This window comes from Nyctereutes procyonoides, unplaced genomic scaffold, assembly GCF_905146905.1.
Source record: "Nyctereutes procyonoides isolate TBG_1078 unplaced genomic scaffold, NYPRO_anot_genome, whole genome shotgun sequence".
Taxonomy (NCBI): domain Eukaryota; kingdom Metazoa; phylum Chordata; class Mammalia; order Carnivora; family Canidae; genus Nyctereutes; species Nyctereutes procyonoides.
The window spans coordinates 24,176,858-24,196,472 of record NW_026575131.1 but is presented as its reverse complement, the minus strand read 5'-3'; the positions used below and the strand labels follow the sequence as shown (position 1 = coordinate 24,196,472).

The 19,615-nt window shown below is 40.7% G+C and overlaps 1 protein-coding gene across 1 annotated transcript in view; it reads right to left on the bottom strand.

The window, feature by feature from the left end:
• Positions 1 to 4,111: 4,111 nt before the first annotated feature.
• The window catches only part of SUCLG2 (succinate-CoA ligase GDP-forming subunit beta), a 258,434-nt gene continuing 242,930 nt past the window's right edge, over positions 4,112 to 19,615 (bottom strand). The window contains exon 11 of the mRNA XM_055344382.1: positions 4,112 to 5,187. Within this exon, the coding sequence (XP_055200357.1) occupies positions 5,072 to 5,187 (116 nt within the window). The 3' untranslated portion in view covers positions 4,112 to 5,071. The remainder of the gene's footprint in view (positions 5,188 to 19,615) is intronic.

Genomic DNA, 19,615 nt, shown 5'->3' with positions numbered 1-19,615 from the left:
ACTCTTTGGGAGTTCAATATTCATAGCCATGATTTGATATTATTCCAACACACCTGTAAGTAATTAAGAATAGCATATGTTCAATAGCACACCAAGCTACCTGCAGGCAATTTTGGTGGCGATGAAAAGGCACAAATTAACATAATGGAGTAAGTTTTCATTGGTAAATGGCCTTTTGTACACTGCTAAGTTCTTCCAAGGTTTAAAATGGAAAGATTGGAGATCCTATTTCCTACTTACTCACTGGTTTCTTTTTTTTATAAATTAATTTTTATTGGTGTTCAATTTACCAACATACAGAATAACACCCAGTGCTCATCCCGTCAAGTGTCCCCCTCCGTGCCCGTCACCCATTCACCCCCACCCCCCGCCCTCCTCCCCTTCCACCACCCCTAGTTCATTTCCCAGAGTTAGAAGTCTTTATGTTCTGTGTCCCTTTCTGATATCTCCCACACATTTCTTCTCCCTTCCCTTATATTCCCCTTCACTATTATTCATATTTACTCACTGGTTTCACTTTAATGTCTAAATCTGTCTTTCCCTGGCTTGGAAGTAGTAATGCGTTGCTGTCATTTTTGGAGTAATACTGTATTTTTAAAATTTACCTAGATAGATAGAATTTATCTGTATTTTTCTTTTTTTTATTTTATTTTATTTTTTTTTATTTATTTATGATAGTCACACGGAATGAGAGAGAGAGAGGCAGAGACACAGGCAGAAGGAGAAGCAGGCTCCATGCACCGGGAGCCCGACGTGGAATTCGATCCCGGGTCCCCAGGATCGCGCCCTGGGTCAAAGGCAGGCGCTAAACTGCTGCGCCACCCAGGGATCCCTATCTGTATTTTTCTATAAAAAAACAAGTAATAAGTATTTTAGGGTCATAAAGTCTCTATCACAACCAGTTAACTTCTGCTGTTGCAGCATGAAAGCAGCCATTGACAACAGGAGCATAAATAGGCATGGTTGTGCTCCCAATAAAACTTTATTTACTAAAATAGCCCCTCAGGTCTTAACTTGCCAACTCCAGATCTAGAAGAATATGTAAGAACATATTCTTCCCTGCTTTTCCCCACACTTTTTTTTTAAACAATTACTACATGTTTTTCATTTATTTTAATTTTTTGAACATAGATTGCATCCTACAAATGATTACAGGCTTTTACATGTTTAATTTAGAAATGCTAAAACATAATTTTTCTTCTCAGTTTTATTAAGACCTTGAATAAAAAACCAATATAATTCTTTAGGATAATATCCTCCCCTCAGACAGCAAATTGAGAGAGATGTATATAGTATATAAATCACAAAAGAACTAATTAAAAATGATTCACAGATCTAGTCAGATCCTTTAAAGTTTCCTGGTTATTTTACTAATGTATGGATTGAATTAAAACTTAAATACAAAACCAAAATTGAGCTAAGTGCCATAATGTTATTTCTTATATGGACATTACTGTTCAACTTAGATTAAATATTTAGATGACTCAAGTAACATCTATACAAAAAAACCTAGAAACTTGTATGCCTAGGTAAAAATGTACTTCAAAGAACCAGTAAGAACTTAATAAAATAGAACCATGAAATTCTAGAGTTGGAAGCATCTTTATGGAGTAATTTTTTCAGCCTCATTGCTTCATGGTTGATGAATGTGGTTGTCATCTCTTATTTTTCCTTCCCTGAAAATATTGTACTTATACATCTCCAGTTTTCCTTATGGAACTACTCCTCCTTCCCTCACACTCAGCTCTGGTAGTTTGGTTCAGGGTGGTCTCAAGTCCCAGGCAAAATCTCTGAACACAACTTCATCAGAGCCCTATGAACTCCTGGCCAGAAAGACTGATTCAGGGACTGTTTCCTGGCCAAAAATAGTCGGTCTTCTTAATCCTGCTATGTTCCTTACAATTACCAGGAGAGAGTAGATTCCCTCCTTCATTCCTCTTCCCTCCCTTTTTTCTTTTCTTTGCTATTTCTCTTTTCTTTTTCTTTCTTTCTCTTTCTTTCTTCTTTCTTCTTTCTTTTTTTCTTTTCTTTCTTTCTTTTCTTTCTTTCTTTCTTTCTTCCTTCCTTCCTTTCTTCTTCTTCTTCTTCTTCTTCTTCTTCTTCTTCTTCTTCTTCTTCCTTCCTTCCTTCCTTCCTTCCTTCCTTCCTTCTTTCCTTTCCTTTCCTTTCCTTCCTTTCCTTTCCTTTCCTTTCCTTTCCTTTCCTTTCCTTTCCTTTCCTTTCCTTTCCTTTCCTTTCCTTTCTTTTTTCTTTTCTTTCTCATCCCCTCTCTCTTTTTCTTTCAGGGATGCTAAACTTGAAAAATATATACCAGGGCATGAACAGCTGCCATTTTGTCAGCTTGTGGAAATGGGCTGAGAATGAAGCCAACATCAGACAAGCTGCTCTGAAATGCTAAGTCCAAGTTCTGAGGTTTTGAGTCTCTGGATCCAGCCTTAACTGTAACCAGAACCTCCGTCTTTTATAATCACAAGAGCAAAACAGTTCTCCCCCATTTTTCTTAAGCCTGAGTTAGGTTTTTGTCATTACAAGAGTCTAGACGAATATCATAGGTTAATCAATTCAAAAGAAGTGAATGTTGGTTAAGTGGGAGGGTCAGGACTTTCATCTCTAAATCTGATGCTTGTTTCAGGAGAATGATGCATAGACTAGCAAATCATTAAAATCTCATGTGCAAAGCAGTCCAAGTCAAAAGTGTATACTACTCTGTAAGCTTCTTGCATACTAAGTACTATGTTTAGACTGTCACCTCCTTTCATGGATATTCTTGCTTAGAACAGGGCCAAGTTTAAAAAATACTGATCTGATTTAAAGGAAATTACTGTTCATACTTATATACAGTACAGGAAACAGACTTAAAGGGGATCTGGAAGGTCAGAAATATAGGGAATGCTGGTACAGGGAACATATGGAGGACTTCAGATCCACCAACTCCAATTGTCCCCAATTCTATCCCGTGTCATCAGTCATAATTTTTGGGTCAACACACATATATCAGTGATTCATTCTACAAATACTTATGGAAACTATGCTGTTGCTCAGCACCAAGATACCATGTGAGCAACATAAACTCAGACACTTGGATCTTCCAAGAGATGAAAAAAAAAACAAAACCCACCTCAATTCTGACAAATAACCATGCATTTGGAAATAAAGGGCTGTTTGCTTGTTATTAACCCTTTATTTTATTTTCTTAAGATTTTACTTATTTATTCATGAGAGACACAGAGAGAGCCAGAGACATAGGCAAGGAGAGAAGCAGGTTCCCCTTGGGGAGCCCAATGTGGGACTCGATCTCAGGACTCCATGGTCTCGACTGGAGCCAAAAGCAGATGCTCAACCAATGAGCCACCCAGGTGCCTGTATTAACCCTTTTAGAAAATAATCACATGGGTGACTTGATTCCTTTACCTACTCCTCCTAAGTGGATTCATTAGACAACAGTGTAAATAGCTATGTGAACATAGGCTTTTACAAAGGGCCTGATTTTTGTCTAATTGACAATGTATGTGTTATTTCTTTTACCATACTAATTGGTTATCAAGTGATCAAGAACCAAATAACATCTAAAAAGACACTGTTAATATTTTTCATTCATTGCATAACGATTAAAAAAGGACATACGACTGATCTATCCAATGTTTTTTTTCTCCACAGCAAATATGAAGCTAGAAAAAATGACTTCTTAACTGTTGTCCATAAGTGAAATTTATGAGAACAGTGTAAACTGATAACAACAACAACAAAAACAACAAATAGAAAAGTCTGGTCTGCTAAACATTTGTACACTAGGAGAAAAACCTTTAATGCTGGCAGATGAGCCTCACTAAATAGGATGAGTTTAGGCATATGCATTTCCTTTAGCATTGCACAGACTGAAGTCACATTTTAACCTGTTAGACATCTGTGACACTTACCTGGATTTCTGGTTTACATAAAAATTTTATTCTTTCATTGCATAATCTGCTAACAGAAATGGCTGTTGATAAAGTTAAGTGGAACTAAAATAATCCCAGAATAACTCAAAATCTCCAATTTTGGAGTCATGCCTAAGAGTAAAAGAGAAATTGTCTGAGGAATGAAATTGACCAAAATGAGAAATACACAAACCTTAGAGCTTACAAAACACAGGATTTTATTTAAATTTGTGTACAGATAAAAATTTACCCAAATTTAAACATAGACATAATTCAAATTCTTTCCCACCACAAAAATGGATATTATGAGAAAAAGACACATTTTTCCCAGCTGGTAGATTCTGGAGGCAACAGGGAGGGGAAGAAAAGATACTGATACAACATAATTTGATCTTCAGCACTGTTTCATCTTGAAATGACTTAATTATGGAGATTTCCATAAGAATCAGCATTCTTTGGTTTTGACTTTGAAATAGAATCTTCTCTGACAAAATCACAAATAAGGCTTCTGGCTTTATTTTTAGTGTGAGGTAAACAGTATATTCAATATTAAGGCAAATGGTAGAATGCATGTGTGGGATATTAATGTGCGTTTTCCACTATAAAATAATATGTTTTGGAACATTCATGGATTTTCTAAGCGTGCTGGAATTAGAACTTGTAAAAGCTGTTGCAGTGTGCAACAGTTTTGAATGTCTTAGCTGTGCCTTTTTGATAATCTGCTAAACGTATTTTTTTGAGTTTTTTACAGTATATGATTCTTTTAAGATTAAAAATTATTGTAAAATCGTTGTAAATGAACCAGGGTCTGATCTCAAATTCCATATATACACACTCTGTTTGGCCAAAGAGACTGCTCCCCTAAAGTTGGCAAAACAATGCCTAAGAGCAGGCTTACCATGATGGAAAAGTATGAGAACAGATATTAATAAAGACTCTAATATGTGAAATCAGATTATTTAGGCTGTCTAGCTGTCTTATTCAAGAAAATGCAGATTTAAGATCTTTCATACAGTGATTCATCCCCTGGCTCATCCCCTATCCCTTTTTTCCCAATGGGATAACCATTTCCTTCACACTTCACAGTGATGAGAGAAACATTCCTTTTTTATGGCAAAATGGACTTCTTCCTCTAAGGTGTCAGGACAAAGCTGTCATTTCTTAGCCACGCTGGCCACAGACTTCTTGGCTGCGTCCTCCAGGTCGACGGCTGAAGTAATGGGGAGTCTGCTGTTACTGAGAATGTTCCGGGCCTCGTGGACATTGGTTCCTAGAGGGTGGGGATGGGGTGAGGATGGACAGTCACTGAAAATGAAAGTGGAGGTGGTGCCCTGGGTGGGAAGTTTCATATGATCTGCAATGTCCAGGTCTCATAAACACAATTTAATTACAACTCAGTTTCAGCTTTTTATCTGGATTTGGATAATTAGATATATTTAGATGACAAATTCACTTTCTTTTTCTTTTTTTCACCTCAAATGTCTGGCATTATAAAGATGCTACCTATATTTTTTCTGGCACTTCAAAAATGCAAACAACAGTGTTCTTATAAGACTCTGAACAAAGAAAGATTAGCAACTACTTGGCCAACTGGTTTGATAGAGGAAAATCCTCTGAAATGCTTAAATAATCTGAATACAGAATCTAAAGAAAAAACTATGTATAAAACATGTGCCAGAGAATGACAAATTGTTGTGATGTGATGGTATAGAATACTGACAGTAACACATGGAGATGCACAGACTAACTAATCTCTAGCTTTTCACCAGGAAATGAATTAAATATAAGTTTTAATCAATGTCATTGACAGGGAAGATTATGTGGCAAGATTTCTATCAAGTGGTGGTCTGACTAGAAACCAAGATGAAAGATAGGAATTGGCTGAGACTAAAAGACATTTTATTTTTTAACTGATAAAAGCTGAAATTTCTCCTGACAATCCACAGTCAAGTGGATTTCATGTGGTTCTGGCCCATGCCAGAAGTCATTCATCTTAAAGACTTCTTGAAACTAAGGGTCTGAGTTGTGTCCTAAAGTTCTGTGAACCTGCCTGCCTATGGCCACAAATCCACTGCTTTGGAAACACTGATAGTATTCTACACGTCTGTTTTTGCTTCCTCCCCACTCTGTATGACAGAAAGGGCAGAGGACCTGAAAAGAGCACTGCAGCCTCTGAGGGTACGTCTTGGTGTCCTACTCCTGCTGGATTTACAGCATTTGATGGCCAAGCTACCCCACCCAAAGGTGTGCTTCTGCAACTGACTGCTCAGCATGCAAACTGCTTTTCTGTTCTTTCAGAGCGAACAAGCCTGTAGGAGAAATGTGATAAAATTTAAGAGTCTAATGAAATATCTCATCTTACATCATTTCCTGTGCTTCTATCTAGTTAGCAAGACAGAGCCTATTTATAAACAAAGACCTTGAAATATAGGCCTTGGAGGACTTATGAGTACAAATATAAAGGAGGCACTCAGTCAGCAGGTTTCATACAAAAAGGCAAAGGTAGAATTAAAGAGGAACAGCTGTGCTAACAAGGTGACGCAGCGTTGATTCTCCTGGGACCCTGGAGCCATCACACTGGTGGGGAAGGGGACATTTGGCACGGTGTCTTTAGTTCAGGGTTTACTCACTGCTGTTTTCCATAGCAATCTGCAGAATGGCCTCTGTAAAGCAACTTAAAAGGGAGGGAAGTTGTTACCTAAAATCCCCAGCTTCCTCATCCTGGCTCTCATGTATTAGTTGGATAGTTTGGGGTAAATCATTTAACATATTTTAGCCTCAACTTCTTTATCTTCAGACATGACATGATGATTATCTGCCTCATACCTAATACTCCGTAAGCACTTACATATGCCAGATGTAATGCTAAGTGACTTACAAGCAGCATATGAAATCTTTATGACGACAATGCCTAGATCTTACTGTCCCCATCTCACAGATGAGACAACAGAGGCATGGAGAGCTTAAATCACTTTTCCATAGTCACAGATTGTAAGCGGCAGACAGGAACTTGAACTATGTTCTAATTATACAACCCTAAGTGTTCCCAAGATATGCCAATCTGTTACCCTGTCTATAAAATGAGAATAAGGGGGTGCCTGGGTGGCTCAGCTGTCTAAGGGTTCAACTCTTGATTTCAGCTCAGGTCATGATATCAGGGTTGTGAAATCAAGTCCTGCGTCAGGCTTTGTGCTGGGCATGGAGCCTACTTAGGATCTTAAGATTCTCTCTTTCCCGTTCCCTCTGCCCCCTTGCCTTGCTTCTCCTCCTCTTTAATATGAGAATAATAATGCTGATAGCATAAGCTATGATGAAAAGTAAATGAAATAATGCATGTAAAAGGATTTAATAAATGTCTGCACATCTGTGGCAGACCTGGCTGGCTGTCCACCAAGGATTCATGCTTCTTTTCTACAGGGGACAGCTGTTGTCGGGAGGTAGCTGCCCAACCAGGAACTACATTTCCCAAGGACCCTTGCATCTATGTGGTGTCATGTTACGGAATTCTGTCCAAAGGCCTGTGCGTGGACATGAAACACAGGCCCATAAAAATTGCCAATGTGAGCCTCCAGTCACTTAGATTTCCCTGTCTGCCTTCTGGAACATTGCCAGCCAAGACAACTCTGTAAGTTATCTTTGTGCAGATGGCAATGACTCCTTCAGCATGGATACTAGCATAATTCTGTAGAATAGAGCAGCCCACTCACTCACCCTTTATATGAATGAGGAAGGACCATCTATTACATTAAGGCTCACATTTTAGGATTTATCTGTTGTCACAGGAGCTAGCATTACTTTAACTGACATGTTACTTCCTAAGTGTGGTGGGCTGCTTCCAAAATGGCTCTCAGATGATCAATCCCCACTTCTGGGGTTCATGCCCCTGTGTAATCCCTTTGGCTGTGGGGTAGAGCCATCTACTTGCTTCTAATGAATAATAGGGAAAACATGATGGAATGTCATTCTAAGACTAAGTTACAAAAGCCAATGACTTCTTTCTTGCTTCTTCTGACTCTCTGTTCACTGATGAAGCAAACTGCCATACTGCCCTACAGAGAAGCCCACAAGGCAAGGAACTCAGGGCTGCCTCCAGTCAAAAGCCAAGGAGTAATTGAGGCCTTTAGTCTGACAACCCATGAGGAACTGCATCCTGCCAACAACAATGTGAGTGTGTACGGAAATACCACTTCCTCAGTAGAATCTTGACATGACCTTAGCCCTGGCTGACACTCTGAATGCAGCCTTGAGACCGTAAGCCAAAGGACCCAGCTAAGCCACACCTAGATTCCCTACCAGAGAAACTGAGATCAACAATGTTCCTGGTGTTAAGTTGTTAAATTTTAGGGCAATTTGTTACACGTTGGCTACTTAACTAATGTAGATATAAAGATTTATTATTTCATTAATACAACCTCAGTGTTCATTTTGATTTATTTGGTAAAGTTTCAGACAAAGTCCCAGAGGTTGAAAAGTAGGACAGAGGATCAGACTGTGGCAGGTATTAAATACTGGGCTAAGAATTCTGACACTAATCTGTATGTAGAACCTTCATAGAATCATGACACAATGTGAAGCAAAGTCCTGACTGACACAGAATGGAATTGGTCTTTAGACCAGAAGGTCAATGGAAGTTAAATATGTAAATTTCTATCTCCTTCAACAGAGACATGGACTAGAGTTCTTTGCCAGGGAAGAAATGTGAGGATACAAAAGGTTCTTTTCTCTCTCTTTCCTTTCACTTCAGAGCACCTCCAATCTCAACAGACAGCCCCCAAGAACCCCATGTAACAAGAAGAAGCAGATTCATCTGCCTGAACATTCCTCATCTCTGACTCTGCCTTTCTTTGGTGAGAGTCCTTCCTCCTATGGACACAGATCTTACCCAAGCCTGTCAAGCTCTGTGTAACTGGACTGATGTAAGAATAAGCAGTGCCAGTAGGAGTGATAACAGTAACAAAAGCAATAATAGCAGCTATCACTTAGCAGGTGTCATACATTGTTCCAGGGTCCTAAGCATATTAGTTCATTTGCTCCTCAATGGCAACCCTGAGATAGCTACTATTACTATCTTCCTTTTACAGAAGGGATGACTGAAGCACAAGTTAAACATAAAAGTCTAGCTGACATAGCTAGTAATAGCTAGGAAATAGTGGAATAAACACTGAACTTGATCTTTCACTGGCTTGAATGATTGGCTGAACCATGGATGATCCCTTCTTAACAGGTTTTATAAATACATGATATCATTATCATCATAATCATACTGATAATAATAAAAAAAATCTCTGTTTTTCAGACATCCCACAATACTTTGAGCCTACGAACTTGTGAGTTTGGTGTTTCTAAAAGACCTTGTGAGTTGAGTTTTTGTAAATAAGTTCTTTTTATTCATTTATTTATTTTTTTGGCCAAGAGCACTGAGGCTTAATGATTGGCAGGATTTAGCCTCAAAATCCTTTGTTCTTCCCACTCAGTTGTGATTTCCCAGTGACTCTTGTATGACATTTAAAATCTGTAGCACTTTCCCACGCATGAGATCATCGAAACTTCAACGATGCTATAAATTATTTAAGGGCGAGGATCAGGTACAATTAGGGTGTCTGCTTTTTCCAACCTCCCTGTCTAGCTATACCTATTCTACCCAGTGTCTTCTGCTGGAGGAAGGACCACATTGTGATCTTTGCTCAGAGGCAGATATGGACTGTTTACAAGGCACGACTACACCTGGTCCAAGAGTGATCCAAATACAGACGATGGTCATCAGCTCTTAGCTTCTCTCCTGAGAATCTGAATGGGTAGTATATATGATATAGAACAGAGTAGCATGAATAGGATTTAAATAGCCCTAGGTAAGCAGACAAAGGCAGCACACACATGCAGCGAGGAGTGTTGTCAAGTGCACTGGCTGCTGGAGTCATGCGCTGGAGGATGGCCTCCACGCTCCATCTTCCTCTTCCTGAGGGCCAGCTTCATTCTGGCTTCTGTTCATCTGAGCACTGCTTTCGTTTTTAAAAACTGTATTTATTTATTCATGAGAAACACAAAGAGAGAGGGAGAGACATAGGCAAAAGGAGAAGTAGGCACCCTGCGGGGAGCCTGATGCAGGTACTATCCCAGTACCCCAGGATCATGAGCTGAGCCAAAGGCAGATGCTCAACCACTGAGCCACCCAGGTGTCCCTGATTCTGAGAACTGTTAATGCAGTTTAACTGCATTCCTTTCCATGGGTATAGATGAAATAAGCTCTTAACCATTTTAGGTCCTAGAGACTACTTGTACGAGTCACTCTTTTTTGCAGCTAAGAAGCTTAAATAAATCAGTTCCTTCTTCAGGAACTGACACCTTCTTCAGGACTCAACTTAGCACCAAGTATTCTCCAATGGGGAAAAATGACTGATTTAGATATCTATGAACCTGCAGAAATGCTGGGCCTTTGGCACTGAGTCCTCCCCCAAGAACTCTTGCCTTTTCTCTGCTAGATTGACACGCAAACATTCCGAGATAACTGTTTAAATGGCATTTCTTCAGGGATGCCTTCCTTGTCACCACTCCCCCAACCCCCAAGCTAGAGCAGTGGCTTCTAAATGAGCTTCTAGAGTACCTTGTACTTCCAGAATCATAGCACTACTGGGATTGCTCACTGACATTTCTCTTGTCCCCACCAAACATAAGCTTCCTGAGGGGTGAAATTGTCAGGCCGGCCCACCAGGATCTCTCCAGACTTAGTGTAGTATCTATTATGTAGTATGTACTTGTTTGTGGACTAAATGACGATGGATGCACTCATACATAGCAAGTGTGCTTGAGGAGGTGAGATGTGGGAGGGTGCTTTTCTGATCACTTTGCTGGCCCCACATCCCCAAATAACCCATTTTTTTTTTTTTATAGCATTAAAAGAGAAGTCCCAAACAACCTGAACATAAGGAGTTCCTGAGTTTACTTGGAGTCTTCAGGGGCTTTTCTAGTGGCCTCTTTCTCTAAGAAGGGCCGAACAGCAGCTGGCTGTGTACAGTGCCCCAAGGACTCCAAGCTGCTGCCACTCCTTTGGCCCAGCAGCTCTGCTTGCCACCCTGCCCCAATGCCTTGCTCAAGGTTAACAACTAAGAGGGCGGGGCTGGGAGGGAGAGGGTGGAACAGCCCTCAAGAAAACCGGCCCTTTTCTCCTTCCAGCTGTTCCTGCAGGGCCATATCAAAATGCCTAATTGCTTCACAATTCCAGGATCCATTAAAGTGAATTTTAATTATGCTTGCAGTTACAGTTTAATTACAGCCTTAATTATTAAGCACAGGCTAGGCATACTCAGAACCCCAGGATGAGGGAGGGAGGGAGGGAGGGAGAGAGAAAGGAAGAGAAGGAGAAAAAGGAGAGAGGAGGGGGAGGATGAAAGAGGGGAGAATAAAAAGGAGTTGGGGGGGGGAGAAGAGAGAGAGAGACAGACAGACAGACATGAGGAATAACCCAGAGGGACAGACACATGAAAAGAAAGAGGTATAGACAAGAGTCAAATACAGATAGTGAGGGCAAAAAGTGAGCCTGTCAATTCCCACTGCATCAGCCTCTGCCCTGATCCTGCCAGCACTCTGTGCTGGCATCCAAGGCATCCAAACTGGTTTCTCCCTGGACTGTTCTTCTGTGGACAGACCCTACTTCCTCGTTCCTGTGGAGAGAGAAGCTCCAAGGGAAGTGGGAACACTCAGGGAAGAGGGTCAGAAAGAAAACTAGTAGCCCTGAAAGGAGGTCACTGGAAAAGAAAAGAGAGACAGGGGAAGCCTTGGGCAAATGCTCGCTGGTGTGTGGGTTCCTTTCATTAACCCTACTCTTCGAATATTCAAGGTTGGTTTCTTCTTGATCCAGCAGGTGGCTGACACCTGCTCCCATCCCCTTCCTTGCCTTTATTTCTAAATAGAAACCATCATAGCTGCTTTAAACTCCGACATGGAATTAAGAGTTCCAAAGACAGTGTTTATGCCTGTGTGCTCAATTACAAAGGAAATTGATCTCTTCCCCACATTTAAATAGTGTTGCTGACACGTTATAATATTTATTAAATGCTGCATTGCTGTTTAATGAGGCTGCAGGACAACAGTTTTAATAACCACCTGTATAGATAACTGATTGACTCACGCTGGTTCAACTTCGAGCACTTCTTAATGTCGGCTTGCTGAAAAGCTACTAAGCTAAATGCTTATCTACCCCGATGCATGCCACAAAAATGGCAATGCATAGAGAATCAAAGGGGAATGGTTTGATAATGAAATCTTGCTCTACTGGTAGAGAATATTATAGAAAGAGTAATTACTAAATTTTTAAAGGTCTCCTAAGGTGCCTGTTTTACCAACTGACTTCCTGCCACCAGGTGGAGTGAGAGAGCTGTAAACAGAGATGCAAAGCTAATTTATCAAAATCTGTTTGCTTTCAATACCTGCTAGAGAAGGCAACCGTAGTGGACAGAAATTACTGGGTTTTGTTCAGAAAGTGTGGCCCCTTCCCCCCACCCACTCAGGCCACCCTTGTATCACTCAGGCTGTGAAGAAAATTACTCTCCAGTCTGTGGGAGTATATGGGAGCTGGGCTTTTTTTTTTTTTTTTAAAGGATTATTTTAATAGGAATTCAGGGTTTGTTTTTTTTTTAATGAATGCAATAAATTGGCACTTATTAAATATATACTAGTTGCAATTAATGTCTGTTGGGTACATGAGTTAAGGGGTTCACAATTACAGTATCACTTCAACCTTCATAGCAACCCTAAAGAAGACATAATTTTTATTCCCATTTTACAGATGAGATAATTGAGGAACTGGGGAAGCTTAGGAACTTGCCCAATGTCCCCCAACAAGTCAAAGGCTAAGCCAGGATTAAGAATCCAGGTTTGTCTGACTGCAAAGCCATATGACAACCACACAGCCTGGCCTTTTAGTACTAGAAGGAATCCTAGCAATCTTTTAGGATATGTCTGTTTTCACTAGAGGAAACTGAGGCTCAAAAGTATTAGATGATTTGCTCAGATCAAATAACCAGTGAACCATAACAGGTCTGATTCTCAGTCTGGTGTTCTAAGTCAGAGCTGTTCCAAATCAGCTAAGAATAGTTCTTACATTTTTAAATAGTTGGAGAAAAAAATCAAACGGATAATATTTTGTGATACATGAAAATTACATGAAATTCAAATTTCCGTGTCCATAAATAAAGTTTCACTGGAATACAGCCAAAGTGATTCATTTACAGGTTGTCAAAGGCTGCTTTTGTGCCACAAAGGCAGAGCTATTGTGACAGTCAGTATGGCCCATAAATTCTCAAATACCTTGACCCCTGCTCTAAGAAATGGACTCTCTCCCCCCTCCCCCTGAGGAGAAAGGAGGTCAGTGGAAACAAACTAAATTCTACAAAGCAGCAGATTCCTCCTAAAATGTTCACTGTCCTTTTGCCCTTGATCCTCTTTCATTATTCTCCTTTCAAGTGACAACCAGATAGAAGAGGTCCATTTTCTTGGTGACATGTAAATTTAGATAACTTATCACATCTCTTTTGTCTTGTTATCTTACTGTTAAAATGGAATAATTTATTGAGAATCGGAGGTAAAAGTCCTGCTGCATCAGCAGTCCTCACTTGTTTGAGGCGATATGCATCCAAAACCTCACACCTTGCTCAGCAGGTTGTTGCCAGCCCCCAGAGGCCCCAGGTCAGTGGAGTTAGGAATGAGAGCTCAGGTAATAATGGTAGGTAACATTTACTGAGCCAGGGACCATCCAGGTTATTTTAAAACTCATCTGCTCCTACAACAAACCCATGAGACTGTCATATTTTTATTCCCATTTCACAGATGAGAAAACTGAGCCTTTTCAATAACTGAAGTTATTGTACTTGGAGGAATATCTTACAGAAATGCATTGTACCTCACAGTTTAGAAAAATTAAAAATGACATAAAATATCCTATAGGGTTATATCCTGTGCACACATATTTTCCTCCATAATTTCTTCTCCCATGGTAAGAAGAAACCACTGCTGAGGATGTGAGCATGACAGGTATTCATAAGATGCCAGCTGGAGCCACCACCTGAAGCTGATGGCTAGGATGTTGTGCATGGACTTAGGATCATGCCAGCAAGGCTGAGGACGAAATCTAACACATATCCATTGAGGGATTATGTGAGTTGCTTACACTTTTGCTTTTAACCCTCAAAAAAAGCATCATACATATTATGTTAAACTGGGATGGAATGAATCCTCTGGAATGCAAGACTGTCCTACAATTCTGCACCCACTAGGAATAGGGCTAGTCTTGTAAAGAAAGGATGCTTTATACGCCTAAACATCTGCATAGACTTCATTTTCATGCCTTCCTTCAGTCTATCTCACGGCTTTCAATGTGTGTGTTTTCTAACACATGGGTGATTTCAGGAATTTTTTCAAAGGTAATTTTGGTGATGTGAGACTTTTGTCTGGAATCCTGACTCTGGAACTCTCCTGCTGCCTGAAAAGGGACATCACTGCATCGCTGCTCATGATTCTATACTTCTGTGGGGGATGACTGAGAGATCTCACTGCTAATCTGTTCCTTGAGAAGTTAGACTCTCAGAGCTTAATGTCACCCAAATCTTTTTTGACTTTTATAAAACCTTTTAGAGCTGAGGATTTAGACTCAAATTCCATGGGGAGTTTCCAGAATTCTAGGTCTCTTGCTGCTAGCCCCTTCTCTACTCACACTAGGCTGCAAATTATGCCCCACTGTCTCTCTTTGGAACGAAGATGTATCATGGCACGGCCATGCCCATTCCTTTCTCTATTGTCTATACTGCTTCTGTGCCACAGTGGCACAGGTGAGTGATTACAACAGGGAATACATAGCCCACAAAGCCTAAAATTTGGCCATTTATAGAAAAAGTCTGCAGACCTTTGCTCTATACAATTCACAATTTTGGCCCTGTGGCTGTGGGAGGGTAAGAACTCAACTTCATCTAATGCTTTTTCGGCTTGCAGCCTCCACTTCCTGCTTCTTATACAGCAAGCAGCTGTATTTCCAGGATAACAGTGGCCAGTACTTGGCTCAAGTGCCCCCACTCTCCTTTCCCACATCTGTGGAACACAATGACCACAGAGCTCTTTTCCACTGAGCAGGGATATAGTCTCAACATCTTTCTTAGCACAGCACTGCAGGCAGCCACTGCCAATAAATAGAAGGTGGTAGGAGATGAAAGCTATTTGTCCTGCCCATTCTTGTGGGATCTTTCCTCCTAGTTAGCTCTGTCTTTGGACAGCCTCAAGATGGCACTCTTTGGGAAAGTCTTTTTTTTTTTAAAGATTTTATTTATTTATTTATTCACTCATTCACTTCCCACAGGGAGCCTGATGTGGTACTCCATCCCAGGACCCCGGGGATCACAACCTGAGCCAAAAGCAGATGCTCAACTGCTGAACCACCCAGGTGTCCCTGGGAGAGTCTTATTAACAGGACACAATGGCCACATATAAAGCAGGACAGAGAATCTACCAGTGTGTCCCTTTCCTGATAGCAATGTGTTCTCTTTCTCTTTGGTGGCTGATCAGATAGGACTTCCAAGTGTTATATATGGAAACCGAGACATGAAGAAATGAACTAACTGACCATTCAGAAAACACTCACAAAGCAGACAGTAGTGATGTGATATACCGAACTTATGATATACCAGCCCCAGACTGGCCATGCCCTAAAATGCCTTCCTTATTACAAGTGCCCCAAGGAAACAACTTCAGGCTCCCAGTTTTGAAGAAAGACCACTGCCTAGACTGAGGTGACCACCTGACCAAAAGGCAGCCCATGCCCAGGGCAGACTCATTACAGGGATATGCATCAAGGGGTATTTCCTTCCACACAGAGCAAAACACTCCCAGTCTCACCTTTGACTACCATTGGCTCTATGTGGACAGTGGAGACACTTCACTGACTGGGATGTTTGAAAGAGAAAGATGGCAGGTGTAGCACTGCCCCTTTGGCTGCCTTCCCTTTGGACTGTGCTCTCACAGGGAGCCCCTACTGGCCCTCTGGGTCCCTGGGGACCTGTGACTGGGTGTGTCTGGGGTTCAGAGTAAGAAAGATCACTGCCAGTATATGATCAGGTGTATCCTTCATCTTCTTCATCAGTAGTGCAAGTGATCTTTTGGTCTCTTAGACCTTTGTGCTATTTCTCACCAGATTCCCTGCATGGGGAAGGATCTGCTGGATCCCCTGAAAGACCTCAGCAACATGGACTGGTTAAATGAGTACTTCCCTAAGGTGTGCTGAGTAGCTTTTTCTTTTTCTTCTCTGAGTAGCAGTGGATGTCCATAATGGGAAAAATTTCAGTTACTCACATGAACCATCTAGGAGTAAAATGAAAATTCAAAGTGCCAAATATAGTGGATTATTTGTCTGGAAACTTAAATATTCAACCTAAAAAAGCTTTCACTACCCTAACACTTTAGGTTAGGTCCTGTGAGACATGGGGTAAAGCTTAAGTGCAGCAAAGTTTAAGCATTCAGAAGTGTGTATATCAATTTAGGCAATGAGAAGATTTAAGGGTTGATGACAGAGCAGGATTGTCTCCAGCATGTCCCCTGGTTTAATGTGGGGAGGATGAATTAAACACTAAGGAGGGTCCTCAAGGAGAAGATGCCAGTGATGGAAAGGAGGAGAGGTGACAGACATCAAAGGGAAGTGAAATCAGTCCCAGGAAAGGAGCATCCATGGGCGACAGAGAAGGAAGAAGGAGTAGAAGAGAGGCGAGGGGGCATTCATGAGGCAGAAAGCAAGGGGAGTAGAGGGGTGTGCAGACAGTGGGGGCCAGTAGAATGGGGACAGAAAGGATGATGAGGACCAGGCACCAAGAGGAAAAGAGACTTGCACCGGCACAGAATGTGTGACTCCTCCTCCTGGAGCCACATTTCCAGTGACTGCAAAACAAACTGAGAAGTGGAGAGCGGGGAGAGGAGTGCTCCGAGAGCCCAGGGGTGGAGGTGGCAAATAGGTCCACCTTGTCTTAAAAGGCAACAGGGACTGAGCAAGGAAGAGCTGATGAAAAACGGTACAGAGCAAACGTTGGAAAATGTGCAAAGAGACCAGGGGATGTTAAAGGACACAGAGCCAATCCCCCCCGGTGCCACTGCGCATCCACCTTCACTCCACCCAGGATCACGCCTGCACTCAGCCAGGGGGTCCCTCATTCTCTGTTGACTCCGGGGGTTATCAGTAAACCTGGGGTTCAAATATCCTGAACGAAAGCTTTTTCCAGCCAATCAACCACAATCAGTCTGCCAAGGCTGCCTTTTTGACGGGAGTCAGAGGAGTAACTGCTGCCTTCCTCTTAGTTTCACACCCTCACACAATGGAGGACTCATGGGGCCACCAAGTGTGTGGAGACACAGCTGAAAATTCTGTGGCTGCCTGTGAACACTTTAATCCTCCAGGTTTCTTTTCCCCTTGAGCCGACCAAAGGATCACGTAGCAACTTACTGTGTCTGTGCTAAGAAGGATACTTGATGTGCACTTCTCTGGCTGTGGCTCCGATTCCTCAGTATTGCCGAGAGCAAGAAAAAGGACCTGTCCACACAGAAGAGGCACTAGTGCCTTGGTCAAGACAGTGAGAGAGACAGGATACAATGTTTCTGACTTAGAGACATTTATGTTCTCATCAACTGAAATGAGACTTAAGGGCACATGTTGAGGGATTGACAAGGATAAGGAAGGGAATCGCAGGGATTCTTGTTTTGAAAGATATTTGCCAAAAGAGAAGCAAATGTTTATGTTCCTGAAACAAACCTTTTGGTACAGAAAAATCAAACTGAAAAGATTTGGCTAAGAGAGAAAGGATCAAATCTACCAATCACATAGGCTCAGTGTTATTTATAGCTTAATTTGGAATCACAATGAACACCTGAGAGAAAAGCAAATTCTTTTTTAGACTTGAGATACAGAAGTTTGCTGCAGATTTAAATGGGACAATAAAGAAAAATGAATTCATTTTTAAAAAGCTCTTTCAAGATATTGGCAGGCCCTGATCCAGAGCAGTAAAACTGACCATACAAAACTCGAAGCTTTAGATAAAACATCTTTGCACACTGAATACACAAAGGTGTTAATAAATATCTGTACATTTCTCAACAATTCATGGGTCGAACTTAATTAACCACCTAGGGGACTTTTGTGCCAGGTATGTATACATGTCAAAGAGGAAAAAAAATAAACATCTCAGATAATTTGTTCTTTATTCACACTAGAAACAACTATGTACAAAAACTAAACTCCCTCACCAAAATGCAATTTCCTTGATTTACCTAGGAGTCTTCTAAATAAAAACAATCCTGTGTCTCAGCTAGTGAGTTCTGCTGTGGTAAGGCAAATTAAATGCATTTAATACATTAAATACATTAAAGTTAACCATTTTCAAAGAGGCGAGTAATCCTTTTCTTACCCACTGGTAAAACAGCTAGTACTTATTGTACAGCTGACAACAAAGATTTGTCCACAAATCCTACTAGATCAAGCCTGATTTGATTAAAACTTTCCTCATCAAAATATTTCTAATACACTGTCTATGGCAATGGAGGCTTGAAAATGTGGGTCGCAAATTAGTGAGAATTATGGCATGGATCTTGGATCTTCCAAATGGCCACTTAACAAGCAAGAGAGACTAACTTCTTTATTTATAGGAAGTAGATACTACTAACAAAACCTGTTATTGGCTTTTGAAATGCCTGTTATCTTGGTCATTAAAATCTGACATTTGTTTAGACTATACAGCCCTGTGTCAGAGATCTGAAACTTAGCAAGTTAACAAATGATAGCAATAATAATTATTTATTATTGTAAATCAGACTCCAGTAAAATTTTTCTACCACACTTTGTTTTTACATGTCACTAAGCTTTATCACAGATGCTGGGATGATGGACACCTTTTCCTATCTTCCTTTCACTAGCTGGAAGATGGGGCACATTCTGGGAACATAAATCAGTTTTAATATGAATAAATATAATTTTAAAATTCATCAATTAAAACAGACAGTATATGTTGAATCAAGTTAAATAGTAACTACCACTCAAATTATCCAAAATGTTCCTGCCTCTTCATTCCAATTTGTCTTTCTTTGTCAGCACAGATGAAGAGTTGCTAGTTTAGGAAAAAAAAGGAGCATTTTTAGAAAAAAAGAAGCATTTTGTTCATGCTCTCTGGTTGGATAAAATATGACTGGATGCACAGAGATTTGTGGGAGGAGCAGAATTTGTGTTCTAAACCAGAGAAAGCTAATGAAAGTTAATATTGAGTACAAGAGAAATTCCATAAAAGGTCCTGGTAGTTAGCAACTGTTCCCCATCCGAAGCACTGAGAACCAGACTTTCTGTGACAGGAGATTTTTAGTTTTCATTGGTTTCTCCTTTTAACTGAGCTGTACTGTAAGCAAACAATTTCAAAGGCAGCAAGACCTGAGTGTGGTTTACTGGGGGACTACAAAATGGGCTGACTTACCCATTTTTCTATCACATTACTCCTCGGATCATTTCCTATATTCCTTCATCTCTACCTCCACACGTGTTCTGATGTTAGAGGTTCGTCTCAACCAAGGATGAGTGTTCTCCAATGTAATACTCTCCCATTCTCTCTAGCTAGTTCCCACTGCTGACTTTTTGAAGTCTGCCAACCATGCCATCATTCATTCTCCTGGTCATTAGATTTAAAACCCAGTTT